The sequence below is a fragment of the Mirounga angustirostris genome, unplaced genomic scaffold, assembly GCF_029215605.1.
Source record: "Mirounga angustirostris isolate CCGP_5_RB_7025 unplaced genomic scaffold, mMirAng1.0.hap1 SCAF_7, whole genome shotgun sequence".
In the NCBI taxonomy this organism is placed as follows: Eukaryota; Metazoa; Chordata; class Mammalia; order Carnivora; family Phocidae; genus Mirounga; species Mirounga angustirostris.
The window spans coordinates 96,454,014-96,478,939 of NW_026991715.1; the positions used below are offsets into that span (position 1 = coordinate 96,454,014).

At 44.5% G+C, this 24,926-nt stretch overlaps 1 protein-coding gene across 3 annotated transcripts in view; it reads left to right on the forward strand.

Annotated features, from left to right (window-relative positions):
* SLIT3 (slit guidance ligand 3) overlaps positions 1-24,926 on the forward strand; it is a 605,319-nt gene that overhangs the window by 423,280 nt on the left and 157,113 nt on the right. For all 3 annotated transcript variants that reach the window (XM_045901662.3, XM_045901670.3, XM_064596588.1), the window contains exon 6: positions 24,559-24,630. In XM_045901662.3, the coding sequence (XP_045757618.1) occupies positions 24,559-24,630 (72 nt within the window). The remainder of the gene's footprint in view (positions 1-24,558; positions 24,631-24,926) is intronic.

Here is a 24,926-nt window from a genome sequence, read left to right on the forward strand (position 1 = left end):
TCTGCTTCTCCCTCTGACCCTCCTCCCTCTCATGCTCTGTCTCTCATTCTCTCTCTCTCTCAAATAAATAAATAAAATCTTTAAAAAAAAAAAAAAAGAAGGGTCTTTATAAGAAAGAGGACAAGGGCTGGAAGCAGAGGGAGAAAGACCATGTGATGCAGCAAATGAGGACAGAACTTATCTGGAGAAGGCGGGGAAACAAATTCTCCCCTAGAGCCTCCAGAAGGAACACAGCCCTGCTTGCACTTTGATGTGAGTCCAAGTGAAACTGATCTAGAACTTCTGACCTCCGAATGCTGAGAAAATATATTCATATTTTAAGCCTCTAAATCTATGATAATTTGTTATGGCGGCAATAGGAAACCAATACCAATACTGCCCTCCGGCTGCCACCTAACCTCTTGATGTTGGCTTCCTCGTCTGTTCAAATAAGGAATTGACACGTTGTGGTCAGTGGATTTCAGTGTGTATTCTGAGAAGCTCTAGTGCTTCAAGTAACTAAAAAGTTACTTTTAATAATGACAAAGTTTCAAGCTCTCTCCTTTAGACATTGATGTTCAACGTGCGATTTTGAATAACCTAGAGTCCTATTTTAAAAAAACTGGACTGGACAATCGTTCAGGTAGGTTCAGGCTGTAAAGGGTGATGATTCTTTGAGACCATCATCCATCAGGGAGGAGCTAGCTTGTGTCATTGAGAGAAAACTCGGCAGCAGAATCAAAGAGCCAGGATCTGGTAGGAGACCAGCAGAGAAGATCAGAATAACACCTTATATACTGGTTACCCAGGTTGAGGGTCTGGGCTGGGCTTACCTTCAGAGAGAAGGAAAAAAGAAAGAGAAAGTTGGATGTTGACTGGGAGACATTTTCTGGAATGGGGCTGAAGGCATCCGAAATCTTTGGGACATCCTTGGGACTGGGTACAGATTTCTGCAGCATGTCTGAGTTCAACCAGCTTTCCTGCACAGTCTCCCTTCCTGGTGGCCTCACCAGATCGACTGGTTTGCATCTCAGGGAAATGGCTGCTTTGGGAAAGAGAGGGTTCTTTAAGGACTTCGGGGAGGGAAGGCTTGGTCAGCCACGGCACTCAAGAAATATTTGCCAGATGAATAACTAAGTCCTCCATGCCGGGGCTGAGACGGTGGTTTCCAGAGCCTGAGATGTCAGCCCCAGCAGTGCTCATGACGGGCACAGGTGTGTTTTTGGAGGCCGTGTTTTGGAGTGCCTTGTTGTTGAAACAACAAATCCGTGTGCACTGCGGGCGGAGCACTTCTGTGCCAGCCACGTGCTCAGCTCTCGAAGTGGACAGTGTGTCACAGTGTGTCCATTCAGAACGACAGACAGCCGTTGTTTGCCACTGTTAACACTCTCCTTTAAAGTTCTCTCTGTAACCAGGCTCCAGGCATGAGTGCCCCGAGCTAAATTACTTCTAAATGCCAATGATCCCTTCTCAGGTACTGTGTCTGCCAGGAAAACTACCTAGCTGGACAAATAAGTACCCAGGAGATAAGATTGGGTTTACACAGCACATGGCCCAGCAGCAGTTCTGAGATTTTATAGCTAATTAGCATTTCATTTGGGAAGTTTCACTTCTTTTCCTGCTCTTAGAAGCAACACCATTTCTTGGGCTCAAGGATGGGGTATGTGTCCCCCTAAGCCCATAATTTCACCTGAAGTGCTCCTATCTCCTCCCCCACTCCCCTCACAGAATAAACAGAGGCCACTTCAAGAAAGGAGTAGTAGCTTCCAAACAGACACTCATTCTTCTTAGTAAGTAATAAGTTCTTATAGAGCCCTTAACTAATCTTACTGATTTCTACCTATCCTCTCACTTAATCCCCATGACGACCTTATGATTGTTATTGCCAGTTTACAGATGATAAAACTGAGACACGGAGGAGTAGGTGATGAATCCCAGGGTCATATGCTAATAAGTGGCAGAGCTGGGACTTGAACCCAGAGAGTTTAAATCTAGCACCTGTAACCTCTATGCAATGCTGCCTGTACTTAGAAAAGCATTTAATGAAAATCAACACCGATGGACAAAATCCCACCTCCAGACAGGTTTTATTTCTTCTTTGTTGTGGGGTTTCAAAGATCAGTAAATCTTGCTTGAGAAATCTGGATATCCAGCTTCGCTGGAAAACTCAGATGTGTTAACATTGGACGCCCAAGCCTGCATAGCAAACAGTAGCCTGAGGCTGAGTTGCAGCTTCCCTCTTAGAAACCGTATGCGCTCCTGTCCCGAGCAGGCCGGCTTCCCTGGTCCTACAGGCTTCTCAAGAACCCCATTGTTGTGGAGAGTCATCTCAAAGGAAGAGTTGCCAACGCACTTCTTCCCTAGAGCGGTCCCCAGTCTGCAATGGTCACTTTACTTAGGCACACTGCTTCTCTTCCCCAAGCCTTCATTACCTTTTCAAAAAAATGAAGACGATTATTAGCCTTTAACCAAGCCATAAGTTTTCATGTTAAAGTTAAATGAGATGACACGTGGAAAGACCTGAAGATAGAGCTGGGCACAAAGTAGATGCTCAGTATTAATTTTCTGCACCCCATCGCCCCACATTCTTCCTCCTTCACCTTCACTGACGCAAGGAGAGAGAACCCCACAGTCGGCCTATTGGCATGAAGGGTTGGAGGAGAGGGAGGGTTTGGGGACTCGGTTTGGTTGTCTTGGGCATTCTCTCTGTTCCAGCATCTTGAAGACAAGTCCTTCAATAGGGGATTGTAAGCTCACATACCATGAGTGGACAAATGACGATTGGATGGGGCCTGATGCTATTGAGGGAGTAACAGGAAGTAGTAGACACTCTGGCTAGTGGAGTCCTGTAGTCCCCTTCCGTCCTCTCCCTGGCCCCCCCTATAATTTCTCTCCACTGGGTTTTTAAAGTAATAATTGTGGAGTAATGAGCGCATTTCTTCATTATAGCCATGTGTAATGTTTCCAAAATGTGGCTTGATGATGCCCTGCTTCCAGATCTGGACCTTAGTAAGAATGCAGATTACTGCGCCCTGTTAATGACTAAATGAATCTTGATTTCTGGCCGGGGCCCGGAATCTGCATTTTAGCCCACTCAGGCTTGATTTTATGAAGTTTGAGAATGACTTGCCTGCTGGATAAGGACTTGGCATTGAAGTGAGAGAAATCTGGGTCCGAGTCCCAACCCTCCCCACTGATCTTGAGCAAGTTGCTAGCTTCGCTGAGCTTGTTGTTGTTGTGTTGTTTTTTTTTTCATGGAGACTAAAGATAGTACCTAAATCAGAGAATATTTGTAAAGTAGTTAGAACTGATCCATAGCAAGAGCTTCAAACGTGAGTTCTCATCTCACTGAGTTGTTATAACAACGCCATGAGGTAGGTGGCATTGTCCCTCTTTTCAAGATGAAGTTTAGACTCAGCAAGGTTGGTAGTTTGCAGAGATCACACAGCAGAGCTGAAATTCGAACCTACATCAATCTGACCCAAACTGTTAACTGTTCTTAAAACAATAGTGGGAAATCAATCCAGACTTGAAATGAGAGCGAGGGGGCCTGGAGGATGAGGGGTAGGGGGACGGGGCCTTGGTTTGTGAGGCAAGAGTCCATCGTCTGTGTTAGGCTTTCCCTCTGTCTGTGCCTTTGGGGATGAGAGGCCATGGTCGTGGCTCCCACTGACTCCTTTATGTCTAATGCTCTGGCCTTTGTGGCTCTTGATTTGTCCAACAACCGCTTGGAATGCTGTCAGTGGAGGAGGTCCCATGTCCCGACAGTGGATGGGAGAACGTGGGAGGACCTCATCTGGAGCAAAGCCAGAGAATAGAGCCTCCCTTTTGAGGCCTTTGTCTCCCCCAAACAGTGTAGAGGGGAGGACCTCTGGTTTTCTTTGGAGGTTTCTGGCTTCTCCCTGTGAGTGTCTTACAAGCTGGGGAATGAGCCTGGTCCCGCTTTAAGTTTATGCCAATTCTGCTACACCGGTGAACCGTGACCCTAGCTGGGCGGCGAGAGGGTTGCTTGCCATCTGCCCGAGGCCAGTGTAATCCACACATCTTATAGGGAGAAGGAAAAAGGCATCTAAAAAAAGAGATGTCAAAACTCATCATGCTTCTTCAAACTCAGTTACTCCACGAGGGTGAATTTTTTTACCTATGGTGGGGTGGGCAGGCAGGTGAAGCCCACTACTGTTTCTGTTAGGAACAAGAAAACAGTTTGAGATAAGGGATTAAGCTATTAAAGAATCTAGCCGATATGTCATTAAGATGTCTTTAAAAATCAGATTACCAAACCATATGTTCTCGTTTATTTTTTAAAAATACAATGAAAGGTACATTTAAAAGTGTGAATATGGTTGTGTATGTTTGCACGGGAAATAAAGTCTGGAGGATATAAAACCAAAATCCTAACAGTGGTTAACTATAAAGGGTAGGAATTCAGGTGATTGTAATTTTTAAATCAGTTTTATTGAAGTATAATTAACCTACAATAAAATGCATCCATTTTAACTATACAGTTCCATGCATTTTGACAAGGATATTGTCCTGTAACCACCACCCAAAATGTGCTTTGTATCTGTATACAGTCAGTCCCCACTCCCCTTTACGCATGTCTTGACCCCCGGCAACCGCCAACTGGCTTTCAGGGTCTACCATTTTGCCTGAGGAACTAGTTCATATAAACAGACTCACACAGTGTGTTGTCTTGTGTAACTAGCTTCTCTCACTTAGTTTAATATTTTGAAATTCATCTTATGTTGTATCGTCAATGGTAATCTGTTCTTTTTGGTTGCTGAATAGTACTCCGCGGTGTGGATCGACTACACTATGTTTATCCACTCTCCTGTTGATGGGCATTTGGGTTGTTTCCAGGTTGTGGTTATTATGAATAAAGCTGCTATGAAGTTTCACTTACGTTTTCATTTCTCTTGGGTAAATACTTCAGAATGAGCTTATTTTATTTTATGTTTTATTTTGTGTCTTTCCCGATATTTCTTCAGTGAACATACATTACTTAACAGCAATCAGAACAAATACCAGACTAGGATATATCCCATATCCCACTGTTTCAGAAAGCTGACATAAGTTGGGAAAGAAGACCTTACTATATTTTGGCTATGGCTGTCTTGATACCAGGGTAGTGCATCCAGCTACTCCCCGTGAGATTTGGATGTGATTAGAGAGCTTCTTTTCTTGAGTGCTTGCTAAGAATCCATGGGGCACTGAACTGGCAAGGATGTGGAGGAGTATTTTACACTGACAGAGGGAATGTCACCAGTATAACCCCCTTAACAAGGAATCTGGCAACCGCTATTAAACGTGAAAATACGCATACTCCTCAATCCAGCCATTTATCTTTGATGTATCTGTTTTCTAGATAAATTTATACAAGTTCCCAAAAGGCGTGTATAGGTAAGCTCATTTGTAGCAAAGATGTCTTGGAAGCCGCCTAAAATCCCATTGGTAGGCCACTCATTGTAGGAGTCATGGCATGTCATTCACTGGACTTCTAGAGAGTAGTTAACGAACAATGAGACTGATCATTGTCTATGATAAAGAACAGCATCCAGAGCTGATGAATGAGAAAACGAGGTGCAGGAAGGTTGGTACAGTTTGGGTGGAGTTTTTTTTGTTTTTTTACCATTTGTGCCTTTAAAATAGTATGCTTGTATTTGTTCTCATATGCTTTTATATATGTGAGGTATTTGTGGACATATTTATGGGAAACTCTAATAGTTACTGCTGGGGAAGCTAAGTTGCAAAACTGGAGGACTAGGGCAGGAGGGGTATTGCATTTCACTCTAGACTTTTTGATGCTCCTTGAACTTTTCTTCATAATGTGCATATATTTACATATTAAAAAAATTGTGGGTTAAATCCATCTGATCTCAACCCAAAGAACGGGAGCTCTCCTGTTTCATTTGATTCCCTGGTATAACATAGATAACAGAGAGTGCTTTTCGGAGCAAGAACTCACAAGACTCTGAGCCAGCCATGCCCCATGCCCACCTGTCTCTGTCACAGTTGACCTGCCGTAACTGGAAACTATGATCATTACTATTTGCATAAGTACAACCACATTGACCCACAGTTCTGCCTGCCAGTTTTGAATGAGGGGAATTATTTGTATTCCATAGGCATCTCTGATTGTGGCCTTGACCAGCCCTGAGATATCTTTCAACAACGAATCACCAGCAGCCAACCCCATGACCTTTGGAAAATGAATCTGCCTGCCATTGGGCTGGCCCCAGTTCTCTTGCCCAAGTAAAATGTCAATTAGATCACTGGCTGAATATCGCTTTTGTCTACTTAAGCATATTCAGCTCACAAACCCGCAAATGTTTGCTTGATTCTTTCCAAAAAAAGACTCCACACCCAAGTTCAAAGTGTGCTCCTGGCTCTGTGTGGTCACAGAAAGAAACCAGTGCATCAATTCATTGGGAAGATACAAATATTGAGTCATTATTCAGCTGTCAGGCAAATCAAACTGTGTGGTGTAGTGAACAGACTGCATTTAATTTGGGTTTGTGAACACTTCTGGTCTCATGGCATGGGGGTCTCCTGCACAGCATTTTCCTCCTTCGTCCCTCCCAGTCTACGCTGTTATCTAAACCACACGATGAAAAAGATAAAACCCAACTTAGGTGATCTTTAGGAGTTACAGACAAGAGAGAAATGAATGGGGAAGAGGAGATGGCTGGAGTGATGGAGATTCAACCCAGAACCATAGAGTAAGAGGACATCGCCAGGTAAAACCTCAATTAACTATTCACCAGTTTCCAGAGTCTTCTGCGGCTCAGACTTTAAGACATTTCACTGGGGTTGAAACATTTCCTTAAGCAGATTATCCCTGCCCCTATTCCCTTTTATCTGCCTTTTACTGCCCATGCCTTATTTTAAATAGCCCAAGGGATTCCTTTGGTCCCAAATCAGCCTTAGGTATGTTTTCCAGCTACAGGGAAAATATACGGTCCACGAAGCCAAGATTCTAAACTTGAACACTGCCTTAGAAAGGGTTTCATTGTGTTCTCCAAAAAGAAGGCCAGCCTCTACTAGACCATTAAATGATACTCTCACTGCTTATGACCAGCTGCTAATGTTTAAAAGGGGCTCTTCTCTGCCCAAGGCACAAAAATCCCAAAGGGCCCCAAGCTAGGGATTTCTGCTTTGAATTTTGAGGGGCTTCCTTATTGCATGTCTCGGAGGTTGAGTGGCTTAGGTCAAGCCTTTCTGGGTCCTCTTCACATGTCTCAGGCAGCTTTAAAGTGAGGACTGGCACGCAACTTCCTTTTGGGTCTGTTGTGAAATTGCTTCATAGCATTTGCACCTTCCTAGCAATCAAGATGGCCCATGTTCAGTTTGGGGAACCTGCCGTCAACCAGTGTAATTGAGTTGTGAATGTGCAAATTTTCTCTGCCAGATTGTTCATCACAGAAGACGCGCCTTCTCAGGAGACTATTAATCCAAATGCCTTTTCTGGAATCAGCTCCTTAATGCAATTAGATTTCCTAAAATGAATTCCTTTCTTTGCCCATTTTACTACTGAGACAAGTATGAGCCGTGCTTTTACAATAAGTGGTTTGGCTAGCACGCGATTCCTCCCCTGCAGCCAGCCTCCGCCAGTTGACTTGAGGACCTGCAATTCAGGTTGTTCTACTTAGAGTCCTAGACTTAACCCATTCAGAAAGGACTTGAAAATACAGTGCACACCTCTCCTTTTTTAAAGAGGTGGCGATTTAACTTGTCCAGAATCATTCAGACAGTGGGCAGGAATTGTGACCAAAACCTGGGTCCCTTTGACCTGTGCCTGGGTATTGGTTTATGAAGATGACTGAGTGATTACACAGGGAGGTCCATGCCATTGGAAAAATAGTTCATTGTTACCCAGAGGCATCCTAGAAACGAGAGGCACACCATGCCATGTGGGGAGGGCCACATAAGGAAGCACCAGAGTCAGGAGGCAGAAGCAAAGGGAAAGCATAGACCGTAGACGACAGACTTTATTGAGGTTTGCCTAGGAAAGGCAAGGCAGGGCAGGGTAAACAGCTGGGGATTGGCTAGTTTGAATCATTCCAGTGGGCCTTGGGGTATGGGGGCTGTCCCTAGTGCTCTGCTGCCTGGCCCTGGGTGATTTAGAGGGGGGGATATTGGCCTGGTTGGGTGAGAGAGAGAAAGGTGTGGTTGCAGGTATGGACATAGGATCAGGTGGTTTGGATAGGAAAGACAGGCTTCCTGACAAGTTGTTTACTATCTCCGGAAATTTACTAGCCCTGGGAGAGGCGGTCTCTCCTCAGTCAGCAAGACCCCCTCCCCCCACCAAGATGTCAAGCAATCATAAAATACAGAAAATGAAAAATATGATGGATATACCCCTAAATCCCTGGACTCAATTCCTTTTTAGCCCCCCACCTCCTCACCACACTCCAAGCCCTGGATTGAAAGGGCCTTGGATTGAAAGGATCAAGCATCCCTGGATTCTAGCGGCATTCAGACTTGACAATACAATTTAATCATAATTCACTGTCTTATTTTTTTTTATTGGTGTATCGTACGTCACTCTTCCCTTCCCAAGTAGTGTGACCTAAGGAGCTTTTGATCAAGCCCAGACTATCCTGCCAAGTGTTTTCTTAGGATTTTAAGTAATTATTCCCCTCTCTGATCCCCTCTTTCCTCTTCTGTTAAAAATGATGGACTTGGACTGGATGGTCGCTAAGATTGACTCCAACACTGAAATTCTACGACTCTACAGTTATCATCACCCAGAGGGCTGGAATCTCCTTCAACAGGGCAGAGGACCATAGTAAGTGATACTGTTAATGACCTAGAAACAAACAGTGATGCTCTGAAGTTAGGTGAATGGAACAGTAGGCAGGTGGATATTTCCCAAGAAATCGCAGTGTTACGGTTTGCAATCAGGGCTCAGAAAATAAGTCCATGGCAGAGAGCTCATTAGGACTGAAAGACTTGGCTATCCCACCCCCTTCCTCCCCTACGTCCTCCTGTTCCCACTCCCGAATAAAACAAAAAGGTCATCTTCTACACACACACAGATTCTTTTCTGAAATATGTGGGATGCATAAAATAGCAAATGCCGTCAGATCTCGAGTTGGGCAAATACAGAGACAGCATTTTCAGTCTCATTGAAAAGTAGTTGTCAGAAATATGCCATTCATTCAGAGTCTCTAAGTGCTCTGTCAAGCTTTAACTTGATTAAAATTGAAAACCACACTGCTTGAAAACCAAACGCAAAATCGAAATCTCTTTACTCAGTGCTCTTAGATTCTGAAGCTGGGCTTATGGATTATCCTCAGTTAATTTATGCCATCTTTGTGCCATACATTAATTTTGAATATATTTGTTGAAAATTTCCTGTAGCTTGCATTTATGGTTGTCAAAGGGGCTTTTATCTTGAAAAAAATGGTGCTGGTTTTAATTACAATTCTAAATAGCTTCATAACCATCGTGAACCCTGGATTTACATCATCTTTATGACAGCCACGCGATTCCCGCTTTATTGATTTTGTCATTTGCTTCATTACAGTTAATGCAAACCTTTTGTACAGACACCATTCTGGTGCTGCGCTCTCCTTGGAGGGGTTCGTATAGAACATCGTGACCAAAACAGACCCCATCCCTCCACCCCTCGCTTCCACCGCAGTGCTGACCAAAGGAAAAGTCAGGATGGGAAATAGTTCCAAAGTGGCTATCCATCACAGACAAAGGAAATGTTAGCTCTGACTATCCAACCCTTTCCTCTGATCGGATGGGTTCTAACCTTTCCATTTTGAAGTCCTGTGAGATGGCATCGCTCGCTGGGGCAGGACTGTTCACCCCACCCTCTGTTCAGAGAAGACCTGAGGCAATGGTCACCCCCTTCCACATTTCACGTGCAAACCCCCTGCACCCAGGCTGGTCAGGGGTAAGGGGACCGGAGTGTATTGGGATGTAAATGTGTTGTAAATATAAGGTTAGTCCCAGAGTGTGAGTGCCCAAAGAGTGAGTGAGGACCCTAGGATGGAACATTAGAACCTCGGGTGGTGAATTTGAAAAGGAATTTTTTAAGGGCAAAAAACAGAATTTGAGAGCTCGAGGAAGTATATGAAGACAAAAACGTATGTATTTGACCCATCAGGTACAAGCTGCAGAAGGCCAGCAATGGCTGAGGGAACCACGAAGGGTGCTGGACGCCCCATAAGTAAGGGAGGCTGCTTCTGGGCATTTTGTGGACAAAAGCCAGGACCCTATCTAGGTGGAGTTGGGATGGTTGAGAAAACAGCCCTTTGACCTGGAAATGAGCGTTTTCCCTTTCAGGTCCAGCTTCAAAGGGCCTAACTTTTCCCAAACCAAGGGTTGTGAGAAAACTAGCCTTTAGCTGGGATGTAAAAATAGGGTAAACTTGCCAGGAAGAGCAGTGTGAGTCCAAAGATCATTTCTGGTGGGGAGAGGGGTCCCATTTCTCATGTACTTTAGGAGCAAATTTGGCAAAGTCCTACAAGGCTTTCTCTGCCTGGCATGGTACCCTCCTAGAGACTTCTTGGTGAAACACTCAACTCGAGGGTGTCACTGGGATGGCCTTCTCCTCTTCTGCCTCCAGAGCCTGTGTTCCCACATCTACACTCTCATTTTGTCTATCCCCCGCTTGATGGGGGACTCTAGCCTTAGCTTTCTGGGGTCACTGTAAAAATTATTGAATGCTTTTCAAAAGTCATCTCTGTGACTAATGGGATGGAGAAAGATGCCGTTTCTGACCAGGAAAAGGAGACATTTCAAGGAGATGGGGTGGAAGGAACCACAGCAGCCTGACTTCTTATTTCTAACCCCATAAACATCCAAAAGCTTGAGAGAGCTGGTCTTATCTTACCTAAGAAACGCTACATCAATCTCTACCCATTAGTCACTGTTGCGGGCTGCTGAGCTCAGTGGGTTTCCGTGGAGCATTTTGGCAGAAGTTAATACCACATTTCATTCATTCTTGTATTTTTTTTCCGAACCTGTTCAGACCTCCAGGGTCCCCATCCTAACCGTTCCAGGCAGGAGGAAACTCATATTTGCATTCTCAACATACTGCATTAGAAATAAAGTCTGACTCCTCCAATAGTACCTGTAACCACAAAATGAGAAAATTCTCATGTGAGGACTTCAGGGGCTGGATTAAAATTCCGCAGCCCTGAATATCAGCTCTGGAGGGATGCACAGAAATCTTCTTTCTCACGGTTTGTTTTACTGATAGAGAAATTTCAGCCCAGAGAAGTTAGGCCATGACCCAGCAAGGTCAAAGAACTTTGTCATTTGATTCCCAAGCAAACTTCATTTTTTCCCACTAAACCGCACCATCTTAGATGAAACTCTACTGCTGGCAAATGAGAAAAGGAAAATCATTCTTTTTCCTTTTTCCCCCAGCATGGTGCTGCTTATCCTCAGTTCGGAAGCGTAAGCCATATTCTCATTTCCCTTTCCTGGAATCGGGGGAGGAATTAGAAGCTGGTTTCAGGCTTGACATGACCGACTGAGTAGCAGTAGCCTCAGTGGAAAGCCAGAAACCTTCCCTCGGGACCTGGAAGCTCATCAGTAGAACTGGCCCTCACCTTGTACCCAGGCGGGAACTGTCTCAATGGGGCCCCTTGGCTTCCAGCACTTTCTGTCCTTTGTTTTTCTGGCCTCTTCCTCCCATTCCAACTTGTTTGGATTTGTTCAGCTCAGTGAGACCATGTGGCTGCCCCAGAATCCTGAGAATTTGAAGGGGGGAGAGTAGGGGAAAAAACTTAGCCCTCGACCCAGCCTCCACCCGCACAGCTTTCCCCAGGAGCCTTGCCCAGGGGGTTCCAAGAGACCGAGGCAGGGAAGAGTTTCTGGTCAGAGACGCTTCTCTCTCGGGGTCGAGGGGAAGAGCCCGGCCTTCTTGCTGGCCTTCTCAGTGGGGGAGCCCAAGAACCCGTCTGAGGAAAGGCAAGAAGGAAACTCCGTACAATCTGCTAAGTTATCTGTGCGGGCTACCAATGGGGAAGAGGGAGCAGTGGTGTGGAAATAACAATGTAGTGGCTAATCCCACAACATTGTACATTTGACTTGGGAAGCGAGCCGATGATTTACACCCCCTCCCCTGCCTCCGCTTCTGTCAAGTTTACCAGCCTCATTCTCTTTACTTAAACTGGTTTTATTTTTTGCTGAGTGCCAAGTGACTGCTAGCATCCCCAAAGCCAACTAGGAGAGTTTGTAAATTTGCTATAAATAATCCCCAAAAGTAGATGGATTAACTCCCCCCTCCCCCATGTTCCTCTCCTTCATTCTCTTTGTTCTTCAGGTGCCAGGATATTTCTTTTCACATCAGATGGAATTGGCTTTGCTGCCTGATGGTGCCTTGTATAAGATCTGGCCCTGGGCTTCCTTGCGTTTGTGATGATGACACAGGAAACTCACCCTTATGGTGTGATGTTCTCGTAAGACTCCTTCCTGCCACAGAAAGAGCAAGCCCCTCTTTTGGGGGATGGGGGAGCTGGAATTCACATAACAGAATTCATCATTTTAAAGTATACACAATTCAGTGGCATTTCGTGCATTCATAATGTTGTGTGACCATCAGTTTTATCTAAACCATTTTCATCCCCCCAAAAGGAAACCCCGTATCCATTAAGGAGTTACTCCCCATACCCCCCATATCACCAGTCCCTGGCAAGTGCTAATCTGTTTTCTGTTTCTGTAGATTACCTGTTCTGAACATCTCACATAACAGAATCATATATGTCTGGCCCTTTCACTTAGTACAATGTTTTCATGGTTCGTCCATGTTGTAGCTCGTGTCAGGAGCTCATTCCTTCTTTATGACTGCATGATATTCTATTGTATGAATATATCACAGTTTGTCGACCCATTCATCTGCTGGTGAACACTTGGGCTGTTTCTACCTGTTGGTTATTGCAAAGAATACTGCTATGAACGTCTGCGTACAAGTATTTGTTTGAACACCTGTTTTCAATTCTTTGGGGTATATCCCTAGGAGTGGGATTGCTGGGCCATCAGGCAACTCTATGATTAACTTTTGAGGGACCACCGAACTCTTTTCCAGAGCAGCTGTACCATGTTACACTCCCACCAGCACTGTGGGAGGGTCCCTGTTTCTCCACATCACTTTCCATCTTTCTGGCTGTAGCCATCCTCGCAGGTATAAAGTGATAGCCTGTCGAGACCCCCCAGGGGTGTGGGCCAAGCACTTCCTGTGGGCAAGTCGCTATGGGGCAGGTGCAGTTGTGACCCAGACAGATCCTGCCCCTACTGTCCCATTGCCGATGAGTCCAGGCCTTCTTCATTCTTCATTAAGAATAATGGTAAGGAAAGAGAAGCCGGCCTTTTCCTAGAGGATTTCAGTTCTGTGCGTTAGCTGGATTGAATGTAGTTATCAGCACTGCCCATGTTGCTGAGTTTTGATGCCCGTTTTTTCAGCAGTTAATTGCAGGGACCTTGATATCCCCTGACAGTGAGCTTATGAGACATATTTTAATTGGCTTCTGCTGCCACAAATACACCTTTGAGTGACACCTCACTAATGGCCACTGCCCCTGCACATCCCAGTACATGACCTGGTTAGCATTGCCCAGTTGTTTCGGGTTGTACAACTTTAGAAGACATGCCTGTGTCACCACTCGGGGAGGCCGTGCCCGGGAAAGATTGATGGAAATCTGTGCCGTTTGCCAGTTGCCCAGAGCACAGAGAGCCATTTCCTTGAATGTGCCTCAGCCTTGCTCAAGAAAGCACTAAGCTGTCCCAGGCTGGTCAGAGGCCACCTGCCAGGTCCCAACAGTCAGCTGGGAATTGTAGTATCTCCTTAAGGCGTAGGTGCCTGCTTCCTCCAGTCATCCTAAAAGTTAAATGGCCTGGGACTTCCAGGGAATCTCATTAAGAGACACACAGGGGACAGCGAGAGGACACCTCACCTACCATCCTCAGGGTCAAAAAGCTTGCAAGCCAGTGAAAGCAACTGGGTTCCGGGGACCACTGCCAAGACCAAACCTTGACTATTCTCCTCTACCCAACTGAATATAATGGAGTTAAGTCCACACGGTCCTAACATAGGGTCCCTCTCTTTGCACTTTGGAAATCAGAGAGAGGGGAAGTAGCAATGGAGGGTAAGCCCTGAAGCTTCCGGATCAGGAAGGCAGGTTTGATCCTCACTCTCTGATGTATGAGCTGAGTTCCCTTGAAGATGTTACATAACGTCTCTGAACCTTGGTTTCCTCATGTGTTTACAATTAGCCCTACTGCTGTGATGTAAGTGCTCTAATGGAAGGATGACTAAAGGGTCAGGAGGGTTTGGAGAGAGCAGTTCATTTTGCTGAGTTTGCACGGGAAGGTTTGCTGGAGGATGTGGCCTCTGAGGCGGGCCTTGATGGACGAGAAAGAACTCCCCAGGCAGAGGAGGCGGGCAGGACCAGCATGATAAGGAACCATGTAAGCGTTTGGTACACTCATGTACTGCAGAGCGGGTGGGGCAGTGCCATGCTGAGGATTCCAGGCTGTCCACAGAGAAGCAGCACCACCTGTCGTCATTACGAGCAGGGACAGACCTGGGTTCAAGGTCAAGCTTAGAGACTGAACTCTCCAGGTCTCACTTGCTTTTTCTGGAAAACGGGAATCGTGGTGTTTTGAGACCCAACTGGGATAAGACATTGAAGATGCCCAGCTCATTACTTGATGCCTAATAAATGGTGACTGTGTTGTTGTGATCATTTGTAGTGTAGGCCACAGGGAGTCATTAAAGGCTCGTGTCCCAATTAAGGAATGTTAAGATTAAGAAATTATACACCACTGGGGCACCTGGCTGGCTCAGTCGGTGGAGCATGCAACTCTTGATCTCGGGGTTGTGAGTTCAAGCCCCACATTGGGTGTAGAGATCGCTTAAAAATAAAATCTTAAAACAACAACAACAACAACAAAACTGGGGAATTACACACCATAGACAATAGTGTGGCAATTGACTATTTTAGGTGCTCTACACATAACTTGGTTGGTTATTAATTGAAAAAGGTCACCAAGGAATGGGGTTCAATTTTGTAGTCACTCTCCCTAAAGCTTCTCATCTATGGGAATTATAAATATGGGCCCATATTGACCTCATTCTCCCAGTAAGAGAAGAATTTGTGTTTTTCGTCATGGAGGTTTTTGATGGCTTCTCGTATTTCAATCTCCTATCCGCTGGAGAAGTACAAAAAGCATATAGTCTGAACTACTGCCCTCAGTCCAGAAAAAAATATATTGAATATCTCAAATAATAGATTCTTTGGCCTGGGACGGAAGAAGAGGGGATAAAGGGATAGGCTCAAAGCACAGAAGGATCTGAGTAAGATGAACAGGAACTTTTTCTTAAGAATCTCATAAGAAATTGACCTCAGGCCACGTAACTTCAGATCAGAAGGAGACTTTAGAGATTATAGAAGATGAATTCCTGTGTTTACTATTATTTATTTCAAAGGAAAGAAAATTAATGCCACAAATACATTTTCAGAGCGCATACATTTCATTACTTTCATACTCAAAACTTCCTTTTGGGCTAAATGTTATTCCATTTTACAAATGAAGAAACAGACTTGGGGGCATGGATGCTATCCATAAACTGGGTGGTTTATAAACAGCAGAAAGTTGTTTCTCACAGACTGGAGCCTGGGATGTCCAAGACCAGGGTGCCAGCAATTCTGTGTCTGCTAGGGCCTGCTTCCTAGAGGGTCAGCTTTCTTTGTGCTGTAACATCACCTGGTGGAGGGGGTGAGGATTCCCTTTTACAAGGACACTAGTCTCATTCTTGAGGGCTCAGCTTTCACCACTTAATCACCTCCCAAAGGCCCCACTTTCTAACATAATAACCTTAGAGGAGAGGTTTTAACATATGAATTGAGGGTGAGAGGACACATTCATTCTATAGCATTCTGCCCCTGGCCCCCCAAATTTCATATACTTCTCATACGCAAAATATGTTTCATTCTGTCTCAGTAGACTCAAACTCATTCCAGCATCAACCTAAAACTCTAAAGTCCAAAATCTCATCTAAAGTGAGGTTGAAGAGGGGCCCCTGAGTGGCTCAGTCCTTTAAGCCTCGGGACTCTTGGTTTCAGCTCAGGCTGTGATCTCATGGGTCCTGAGATTGAGCTGCCTGTCAGGCTCCATGCTCAGCAGGGAGTCTGCTTGAAGATTCACTCCCTCTGTGCCTCCCCCTGCGTGCAGTCTATCTCTCTCTCTCTCTCTCTCAAAATAAATAAATCTTTTAATTAATTACCTAATTAAGGCTGCAGGTATGACTCATCCCGAGCCAAATTGCTCTCTGGTTATGAACCTGTGAAATCAAACATGTCCTTCCAAAATGCAGTCGTGGTGCCGGCAGAGGACCGACATTCCCATTCCAAAAGGGAGAAATAGCAAAGAGGAAAGGAGTGACAGGCAGGTCCCGAGCAAACCCCAAACCTTAAGATTAGAGAATAATCTTAGGCTGTGTGTTCTGCCTTCGGGGCCCCCTGAGGCGGAGGTCCTGCCTTCCAGGCACACTGAGGCAGATATGAGTCACTTCATTCATCAGCTAGAAATTTACAGGAGCCCTAGTCTTTGTTTTATAAAAAATGGGTAGCAAATGTTGAAAGCCTCCAAAAGGTTACTTAATATGGGTTGGAAATTTGAGTAAATTCAGAAGGGCTTAAATTTCTACATGAGAGAACCATGTGCTTCTCTTAAAGGGAGACAAAGATCTTTCGAGGTCTTAGGAGGCCATCCCTGTCCTCCCTTGATGCGGCTTCGATGGATGGTCAGGGAGAGACCCCTGACCAATGCAGAGTGGAGCTGCTTACATCCTGTATTTGAATGAAACCCAGCATCCCGCCTGGGCTCTGATGCCTACAGCTGTCTCCGTCCGGGCAGAAATACTCTTCTCTGCCTGCGGCTTGTTGCTCATATTCATGTGGCTGGAATAGTTTCTCTAGAGTCCAACGGGAAAATTTCTGAAACCCTTGAGGGGAGGGGGAGTGAAAAATTTTAAAACTCTCAACAGTGTATGCTGATTGACCTAAAAACAAATAAAAAACACAAATGTGGAAGATAACTTTCAGGCCCGTTAACAAAAGCACATTTCATCTTCTGGTTTCTCACTCCCTCTCCCCTCCACCGGGGAGGAACCCCAGATGGTTATCACTCAAGAGTGTAACTAGGGAAACCACAAACCTGCCCCAATCGCTATGGAGACAGCCTTTTATTTGTTTGGCCTCTGAGTATTCATGACCTCAGTAAGAAGGCGAGTAAAACGCGGTGCTTCTTACAAAGACATTTTAATTCACAATGAGGAAAGTTGAGAATGCACGTTAGGACGCCTCAGCAACTTTCAGGGTTCCCCCCAGCCCAGCTGTAGGTGTGTTTGTAGAAGGATAGCCCATTTTACAGGAGACACAGTGAGGAGCCTCTTAGAGCTGATATAACTGAAGGCTGAGTTTGTGAATCAACACATATTTTACGGTTTAGGAACACTGGTGAAGAAATGATGTGCAGAGAATAAATCTGTTTCCAGTGGAGTCAGCCCCAGGGGTATAACTGGGGAACAGCCAGCCACTGCAGTTTGCCAGGACTGATGAGTTCCCCAGGATGGGTCACAGAAGTTTCAGTGCTAAAATGGGAACATTCCAGACAAACCCTGGCAAGTTGGACGTCCTAGGTATGAAGCCCTTTGGTCCCTAATATTAGGTTGACGCAAGAAAGGATGGATTTGAGACAAGCCTCAAAACATGAGAGCACATTCTGCAACAAGAACCTAGTGTCCTGGGCGCCTGGGTGGCTCAGTCAGTTAAGCGTCTGCCTTCGGCTCAGGTCATGATCTCAGGGTCCTGGGATTGAGCCCCGCATCCGGCTCCCTGCTCGGCAGGAAGCCTGCTTCTCCCTCTCCCACTCCCCCTGCTTGTGTTCCCTCTCTCGCTGTCTCTCTCTGTCAAATAAATAAATAAAATCTTTTTTTTAAAAAAAAAGAAAGAACCTAGTGTCCTTGGTCCCCTGTTCTAAAAGTGCTGTGAAGGGAACAAAACTCAAAACTCTCTCATTGGTGAATAGAAGATGTATTCGTTTGATTTGCTTTTTGTTTGGTTGGTTGGTGTTTTTGTTGTTGTTTTATTTATCTGGAAATGCTAGAAATTGTTTCAAACTGATACTCCTCCAAATTAAATGAGAGCTCAGCTTCTTCCTAGCAACTATCCTTCATGCTAAATTGGTTTGCAGGGATTTTCCCCCCTGCATTTTTCATCTGCCAAATCCCCAACAAACCGGAAACTATGTAAACACAGAAGTGTAGTTATTGATATTTCCCAGTGATGTGTAAAACACCCCTTTATTCTCCGAGGTCTGGCATGCCTCTTTGGTGCTAATCCATCATCTGTGTTTGCATTATTGTAGAGCTTGGTTTCAGGAGTATCTACTGGAGTGGATGCGGTTATGCTCCTGCTGAGAAGTTGCATATGTTGAACAGCAATATGATACATACTTGATAAAAGGTATTATGCTAGCCATGTGGCAAAGTATGCATAAGGATGCTTGCTGAAATAGATTCATGCTTCAATTTTTAACTAAGATCTAAGCGGGGTGTTCTGATCAGAGAGCTTAATTAACCTAGGATTCTGTCTTTACACAGTAGGTTTGGTTGGTTGAAGTCTCTGGAATACTAACAATCATTTAATTGTCTAAATATATCTGCAAATAGGACTAGATATGGGCACATAAAATTTCAGAGGTCAGCAATCACTGTAACTATTTTATAATATCATTTGCATTTACGTGCATACAATAGGGAGATATTACATGTAATTATTATGTAGGAAAAATAGGCATAAAGTTGTCAGTTCTATAGACAGGAATCTTTGTGGATACACAAATAATTCATGGATCCGTAAACATATCAATATGCATGTATTCTTGGGTCTGGTGGACAAGTGTACCAAATGTGCAAAATAATAGATTCACCTCTTTTTGAGATGTCGTTTTAATGTGGAATTACAGTAACTCCTTAATGATGAGAAGTAGTGACAATTCATTAGCAGACTGTGGCTTAGATCAAGTGTTTGATTTGCCTACAAAGGGTGGCCACTACTCAATTATATGGAGGGTATGCATTTCTTTTGAACATTTCTTTTTCCCCTTTGCCAGTTAAAATAACCTTGAGCTTTTTTTTTTGAAGACCCCAGCCAGGAGCAGACAAATACTTCTATAATTTGTTCTTCAATAGTGAGTTTTTAGAATATTAAACTGTCATAAAAAACAAACTTCAGAAGCGCTACTAGATTCCCTGTTATCTGCTTAAAGGACAATTGGATAATGGGAAGAAAAGAAACAGCATGTCTGGGCTACTTCATGTTTTGTTTTCTGGCTTGTTTTAAAAAAGCAGGGACTCCCCAAGTTTTTCTTTTAATAGTTTCAACATTCTGTTTCTCCTCCATATGGAAAAAGGAGTACACTTGGAGTATGTATATGTAGGGACATACATATTTCATCAAAAACAAATTTAAATTACTTTAGTTTTTAGAATTCTCATATACCTTTTTTTTTAAAGATTTTATTTAGTTAGTTGACAGAGAGAGACACAGCGAGAGTGAACACAAGCAGGGGGAGTGGGAGAGGGAGAAGCAGGCTTCCCGCTGAGCAGGGAGCCCGATGCGGGGCTCGATCCCAGGACCCTGAGATCATGACCTGAGCGGAAGGCAGACGCTTAAGCGACCCAGGCGCCACTCTCGTATATCTCTTAAGATAATTGAAATGTAAAAACCACAGGTACCGGCTTCTTCCAAAAAATTTCAAAGGATGTCTTACACTTCATTCTGTATCCTAGGTGCCTAATACAGTGTGAACATCTACTAACTCTCAGTTGCTCTTACAGGTTAATTTATTGTTGGATTCCGAGACCTTAGGCTTGCCTTGAATTTCTACTAGGGCTTCTCTTGTGAATTTCATGCAGAAGTCCTTCTCCTTACTGTGCGCATTTTGTGTAGATAGTTTTGCTCGGAAATTCCAAAGAGCGCTGAGCCTTAGCTACTTCTCCCACTTAGCATGAGGACTGCAGTACCTCTAGCTGCAGTGCTGGAGCCCACGCTGGGCTGGATTTCGGGCCTGGAGCGACAGTGCCCTTAGGCTAAGTTTCACCAACCAAGGGCGGAGTTGCTGGGGTCCCCCAGAACATCGGCATGAGAAATACACATCTGGGTGGCTGTGCCTCGGTATATAGACCCTGCATCTAGACGACTACTTGGGAATTCTGCTTTTCTTCCAGAAACCTGTTTCTGGAGATTTCTATCTTTCAGGTATTTTCTCCTCGTGGGGACTCAAAAGCATCGTGGAAATCATGACATTTTCTTTCTTCCTTTGTTGTTGTTGTGGGGGGGGCGGTGGTTAGGAAATAGGTCGCTCTTAATATTGTAATCAGATTTTTTCAGCTCTTTGAAAAGGATTTAGATATGCTTCTTTAAGTTTCTGAACTGCAAAATATTTCTTTCCTGCTTCAATTATGAAATTTGAAATTGTGATTGAAGGAGATGAATTGCGATAATATTATGCTTACGGATGGGAATTCTTACAAAAGCACTATCTCCCTGTCTGCCTTTGGTGAAGATTATTTTAAGTCCTCACTCACGCTGGCTTTCCTTTCTGACTTGTTTATATTCTCAGAGTATAAAAATACAGTAGTCAGGGAGCTCCTCTCAGGGAGTCTGCATTTAGTTCTTGTCGGAGGAGTCCTTTCTAAATAGACTCTGGTATCATTTTAGCGCACATTGTTTGGTGAAATCTGAGCTTCCCAGGGAAATTAGAGCAGTTAATTTAATATCATGAATGTTTGGGGGCTTCCAGGCTTAGTCACAGGCAGGAGAGTGTAAATCAAATTGAGTTTTCTGTATAAAGTAGATGACAGTGAAAGTTGCCTCCAAAAAACAGCCAAACTTCCCTCCATCCACTGCCTTCCTGCCCCTCATCTTCACCACAGAAATCTCACGTTATTCCAAGCATCCTCTCCAAATACTCCCCCAGTGGAGGTCTGTGTGGCAGAAAGCTCCCCATGTAGTCAGAGAGGGAATGCTCCATCACATAGGACCACGGCCGGGACAGCATAGCTCATGGCTTAGAGCCTTCTGCCGGGTAGTTTGAACCCAGCCCTGCCGGACCTTCAGGAGGACTCACTCTGCAACCATGCATGGCCAGCTGGGAAGTCCCTGGCACTGTGCGAGGCACCAGGGCAGGTCATTTTGTGTGGTAAAAATGGATTCAGTAGCAGTGTGAAATACACCTCTCACTGCCATGGACAAATAGAAAGATCAGGCATTCTAAGACTGCTGAGTTCTTTGTGCTCCCATATCCAGAGTTCCTTTTGCACATACATGCCTCCTGAGTAATGGAGTGTGGAGTGAGCAATGGGCTTTTTGATTTGTTTTTGAGAGGGTCTTTGAAAGAGTCCTTTCAAAGCTGCAAAATGGATCTTTGACTCGAGAGCTTAGAACACAGTTCAGCGGCCTCCATCAACCCCCAGAAGCAAACTGCTAAGTCAAAGGCTTTGGCCTTAGCTCCAGAAGGTTCTCTGTGTATTTAGTAGTGCTCCACTCCTAACACCTGCAAAGGAATGCTGGGCTGGCATGTATTTTGCATCCCCCACCCCGTGCTTGGGGACTAACTTTTGTGTATCTGAGATGTAATTTTGAAAGAAAAAGAAACCTTGTCTGAGGCAAGTATGTATTTACTTTGCTTTAGGGGCCTGGCTTATTTGCATGAAATATCAGGATAGATTGCAGACAATTAATGACCTTTTACGAACACTCTGATGCTCAGTGCCATGAAGATATTAATAGCTGGGCAGTGAAGTAATTCTCAGGTTTTCATTTGCTTGACACGATCCTCCTAGGCCTTGTACCGCCCGAAGACTTCCCTGATGAACAATGCGTATGGGAAATGACTGACGACAAAGGCTGGGGTACTGTTTATCTGTGGGTAGAGTAAAAGGAGACAATCCTGGTTATAATAAATGTATACCACACTTCTGCATAAATATTTGAAATTTTGATACATTTCATATATTCTAAAAGAGTCTATAAAAATACACCCACAGAGATGCTTCTATTACAGCTCAGTGTTCCCCATTACTAATAAACAACTAGGTGTTAGCTTGTGGTGCCCAGTGAGCCTGTTTAAACATCACAGAACTGATCACGCAGGAGACCTCCCTGCTTTTAGCCTTATAGTGACCATGTCCCTCCCTAAGACTCTGTCCCACCGCTCCAGTATCCCCAGGCAGGACTCCTATGGAACGTTGAACAGTGGACTTGGTTTTTCATCTTTTGCACATCTCCTTTCCCCTGCCCTTTTAATCTCTTCTACCACTTCATTCTTTCCCTTCTTTCCGTGAATTTCTCTTCTCCCCTGCAAATTGCATTCTTTCCATATAACATTCTGTACATTTAGAGTGTCCTGTTTGGTTTCTCATGCTCGAAAAGAAAAGGAACAAAAAGCATCTCACAAATTCCAGCAAATAAATAATATTCTAATAGCAAGGACTTTGCTGAAATGTCTGCCCAAAAGCAGATGCACCACAAACTGCCATCGCTACACCCTACCCCTCGTCTCAGTCTGATGATTTAGATACTTTTCTACTTAGGTGGATGGGGCCATTTTTGCTGAATTCAGCATATTTATTGAACAATTTCTTGGAGCCAAAAGCCAACTCCATTGCATTTCTGCTTGGTAAGGTTTGGTGGCCTTGGTGTGGGGCGGGGGTTGTTGATTCATCAGCCCTTAAACTGATAATAAATCTAGAAACTGGGCAGCAGGACTAGACTGCCTTAATAGAACCTTTGCGGGGAATCAGCGGCCCCAGTACTTACAGGAAATCTTGGGAAAGGACGTTCAGCAAACTCATGTTAAGAAAGACTCCGGAAGTATTCCGGGTAGCGAGAACACTGAGATTTCACCGGACTGGGCATCAGCAAGAACTTTGAACGCTAGATGTAGAAGTTGTCGACCTAAAGAGTGCTTCTGCTTCTTGAGATACCCATTGGCCGCTTATTTTTAAACCCTAAATGTCTAAATCTTGTATCAGGAGCATTTATTGAGTGATTCAGTTCCCCGTAATATCGTGGCAGAGCCCATCGGTTGTGACACATCAGTCTAATTGTACGTGTCTCACTCATCTGCGTTTACAGAAATCTTATATCTATCTGGTTTCTCGATGATAATAGTATTTTAATTTTAATTCCGCCTTCCTGCAGCAGAATATAAAACCCTCCGTGAGGGTTACTGAACATATCATCGACACATCTTTTGCACAGAGTTGTTGGGATAGATTAGTACAAGTCACATGAAAATTCCAGCATCAGAAAATCCCTTCACCTGAGAGGGGCTGATTTTTTTCTGAGACAAAAGAAAAAACAAAGAAGTAGATAAGGGAGTTTTTCAGTACAGCCATACTTCTTTCGGCCATTTGCCCCAAAGACCGTGGTGTATTCTGCACACAAAATACAATAGACAATCTGGTACTAATAAACATTTTCTGTATACCATCTTTTATTTTAGAAATCAAATGACTGATATATAATGTGAGATTTGAGTTGCAGTATGGTCATGACTTACACATCAGACCTATTTTGATTTAGGGATAATGGTATATATTTATTATCCTTCAACTAAAATACCTCAATCCCCAACTAGAATGTATATTAGTCAAGGCATCCTTTTAAAAGACATTATTTTCATGCTCATAAGATGGAAAGGGAAATAAAAAAGGAGTCCTGAAAGAGGTGCATTTAATTCTCCCCAATTTAAATTTAAGTGGTACATCTTTAAGGCAATAACAATATTCCTTTTCTTCCCCCATCAGGAATGCTTCCATCAATGGATTTCTTTAATGTTGATGGTGGTTGGTGCAGTTTGAGGGGCTCTGTAGTTAGTCAGAAAATGCTTCGATAGAATGACCTACCAGATGGGCCCCATAACAAAGCACGGAGGCATCAAACCACCACAGACATTTGGTGCTTAGAATAATAAAAAGACTATAAAATTAGATTACTTGAGTCTAATTTGGAATTGGTATATTCCCCATGCACCCTCGCTGCTCTTGGGCAGATAAAGCCTTGAGATTTAGCACTGTGTCAGAGCAGAAGACTGCAACTTCCAGTAAAGGGAGACAAGGGAGAGGGAGAGAGGGAAAAAAGCATTCTGGGAGGTCGCGGAGGGCAGAGCAGTGACCTCCAATGATTTACAGGCCTTTAGCTTAATGAAATTGTTTCAGTGACATGACGGTAAGAGCTCGTAATGGATTGGATGCCCTAATGTAATGAAATTACTCCCTTCTGCCTAAAAAAAAAAAAAAAAAAAAATGCGCAATTAATATTTACTGAGACCTGACAGCCTTTGGTGCGCTCGTCTGTGTAGCTCTCCCAGACAGAGAGCAGGGACGGAGCAGCGTGGCAGACAGGCTGGCTCTGCGCGAGCTCCTGGCGGGGACGAGCAGAGCCTGCCAGGGGTGGAGGGACAGGCGCTCGGGTGGCCCGGGCCGCCCGGCTCCTCGGCGCTGCCCCCGCTCAGCCTTCATGCCCTCCCCTTGCTTTTCCACAGGCAACTGGACAACAACCACATCAGCTGCATTGAAGATGGAGCCTTCCGAGCGCTGCGCGATTTGGAGATCCTGTGAGTTGATTTTGCGACCGCTGCCTTATGTGCATGTGTGTGTGTGTCCCTGTGAGGAGGAGAGAAAGGGGAGTGTGTGTGCAGGGGGTCCGTGTGGATTGCATTTCTGTGTCTTCTGCTGCAGTGCTATTAAAATTGGGAACCGGGAGATCCCTCTGGCTCACCTTGGCCAAAGTGTTTGCAGGCAGCAAAGTGTGATTTCTCACCTCCCACAAACTGGGGTTCCTGCTAATTAAGTCTCAATCGAGTCCTTTCTCTCCCGGTGCTCCCGTGGTATTTGTTGCTGGGTGGAACAG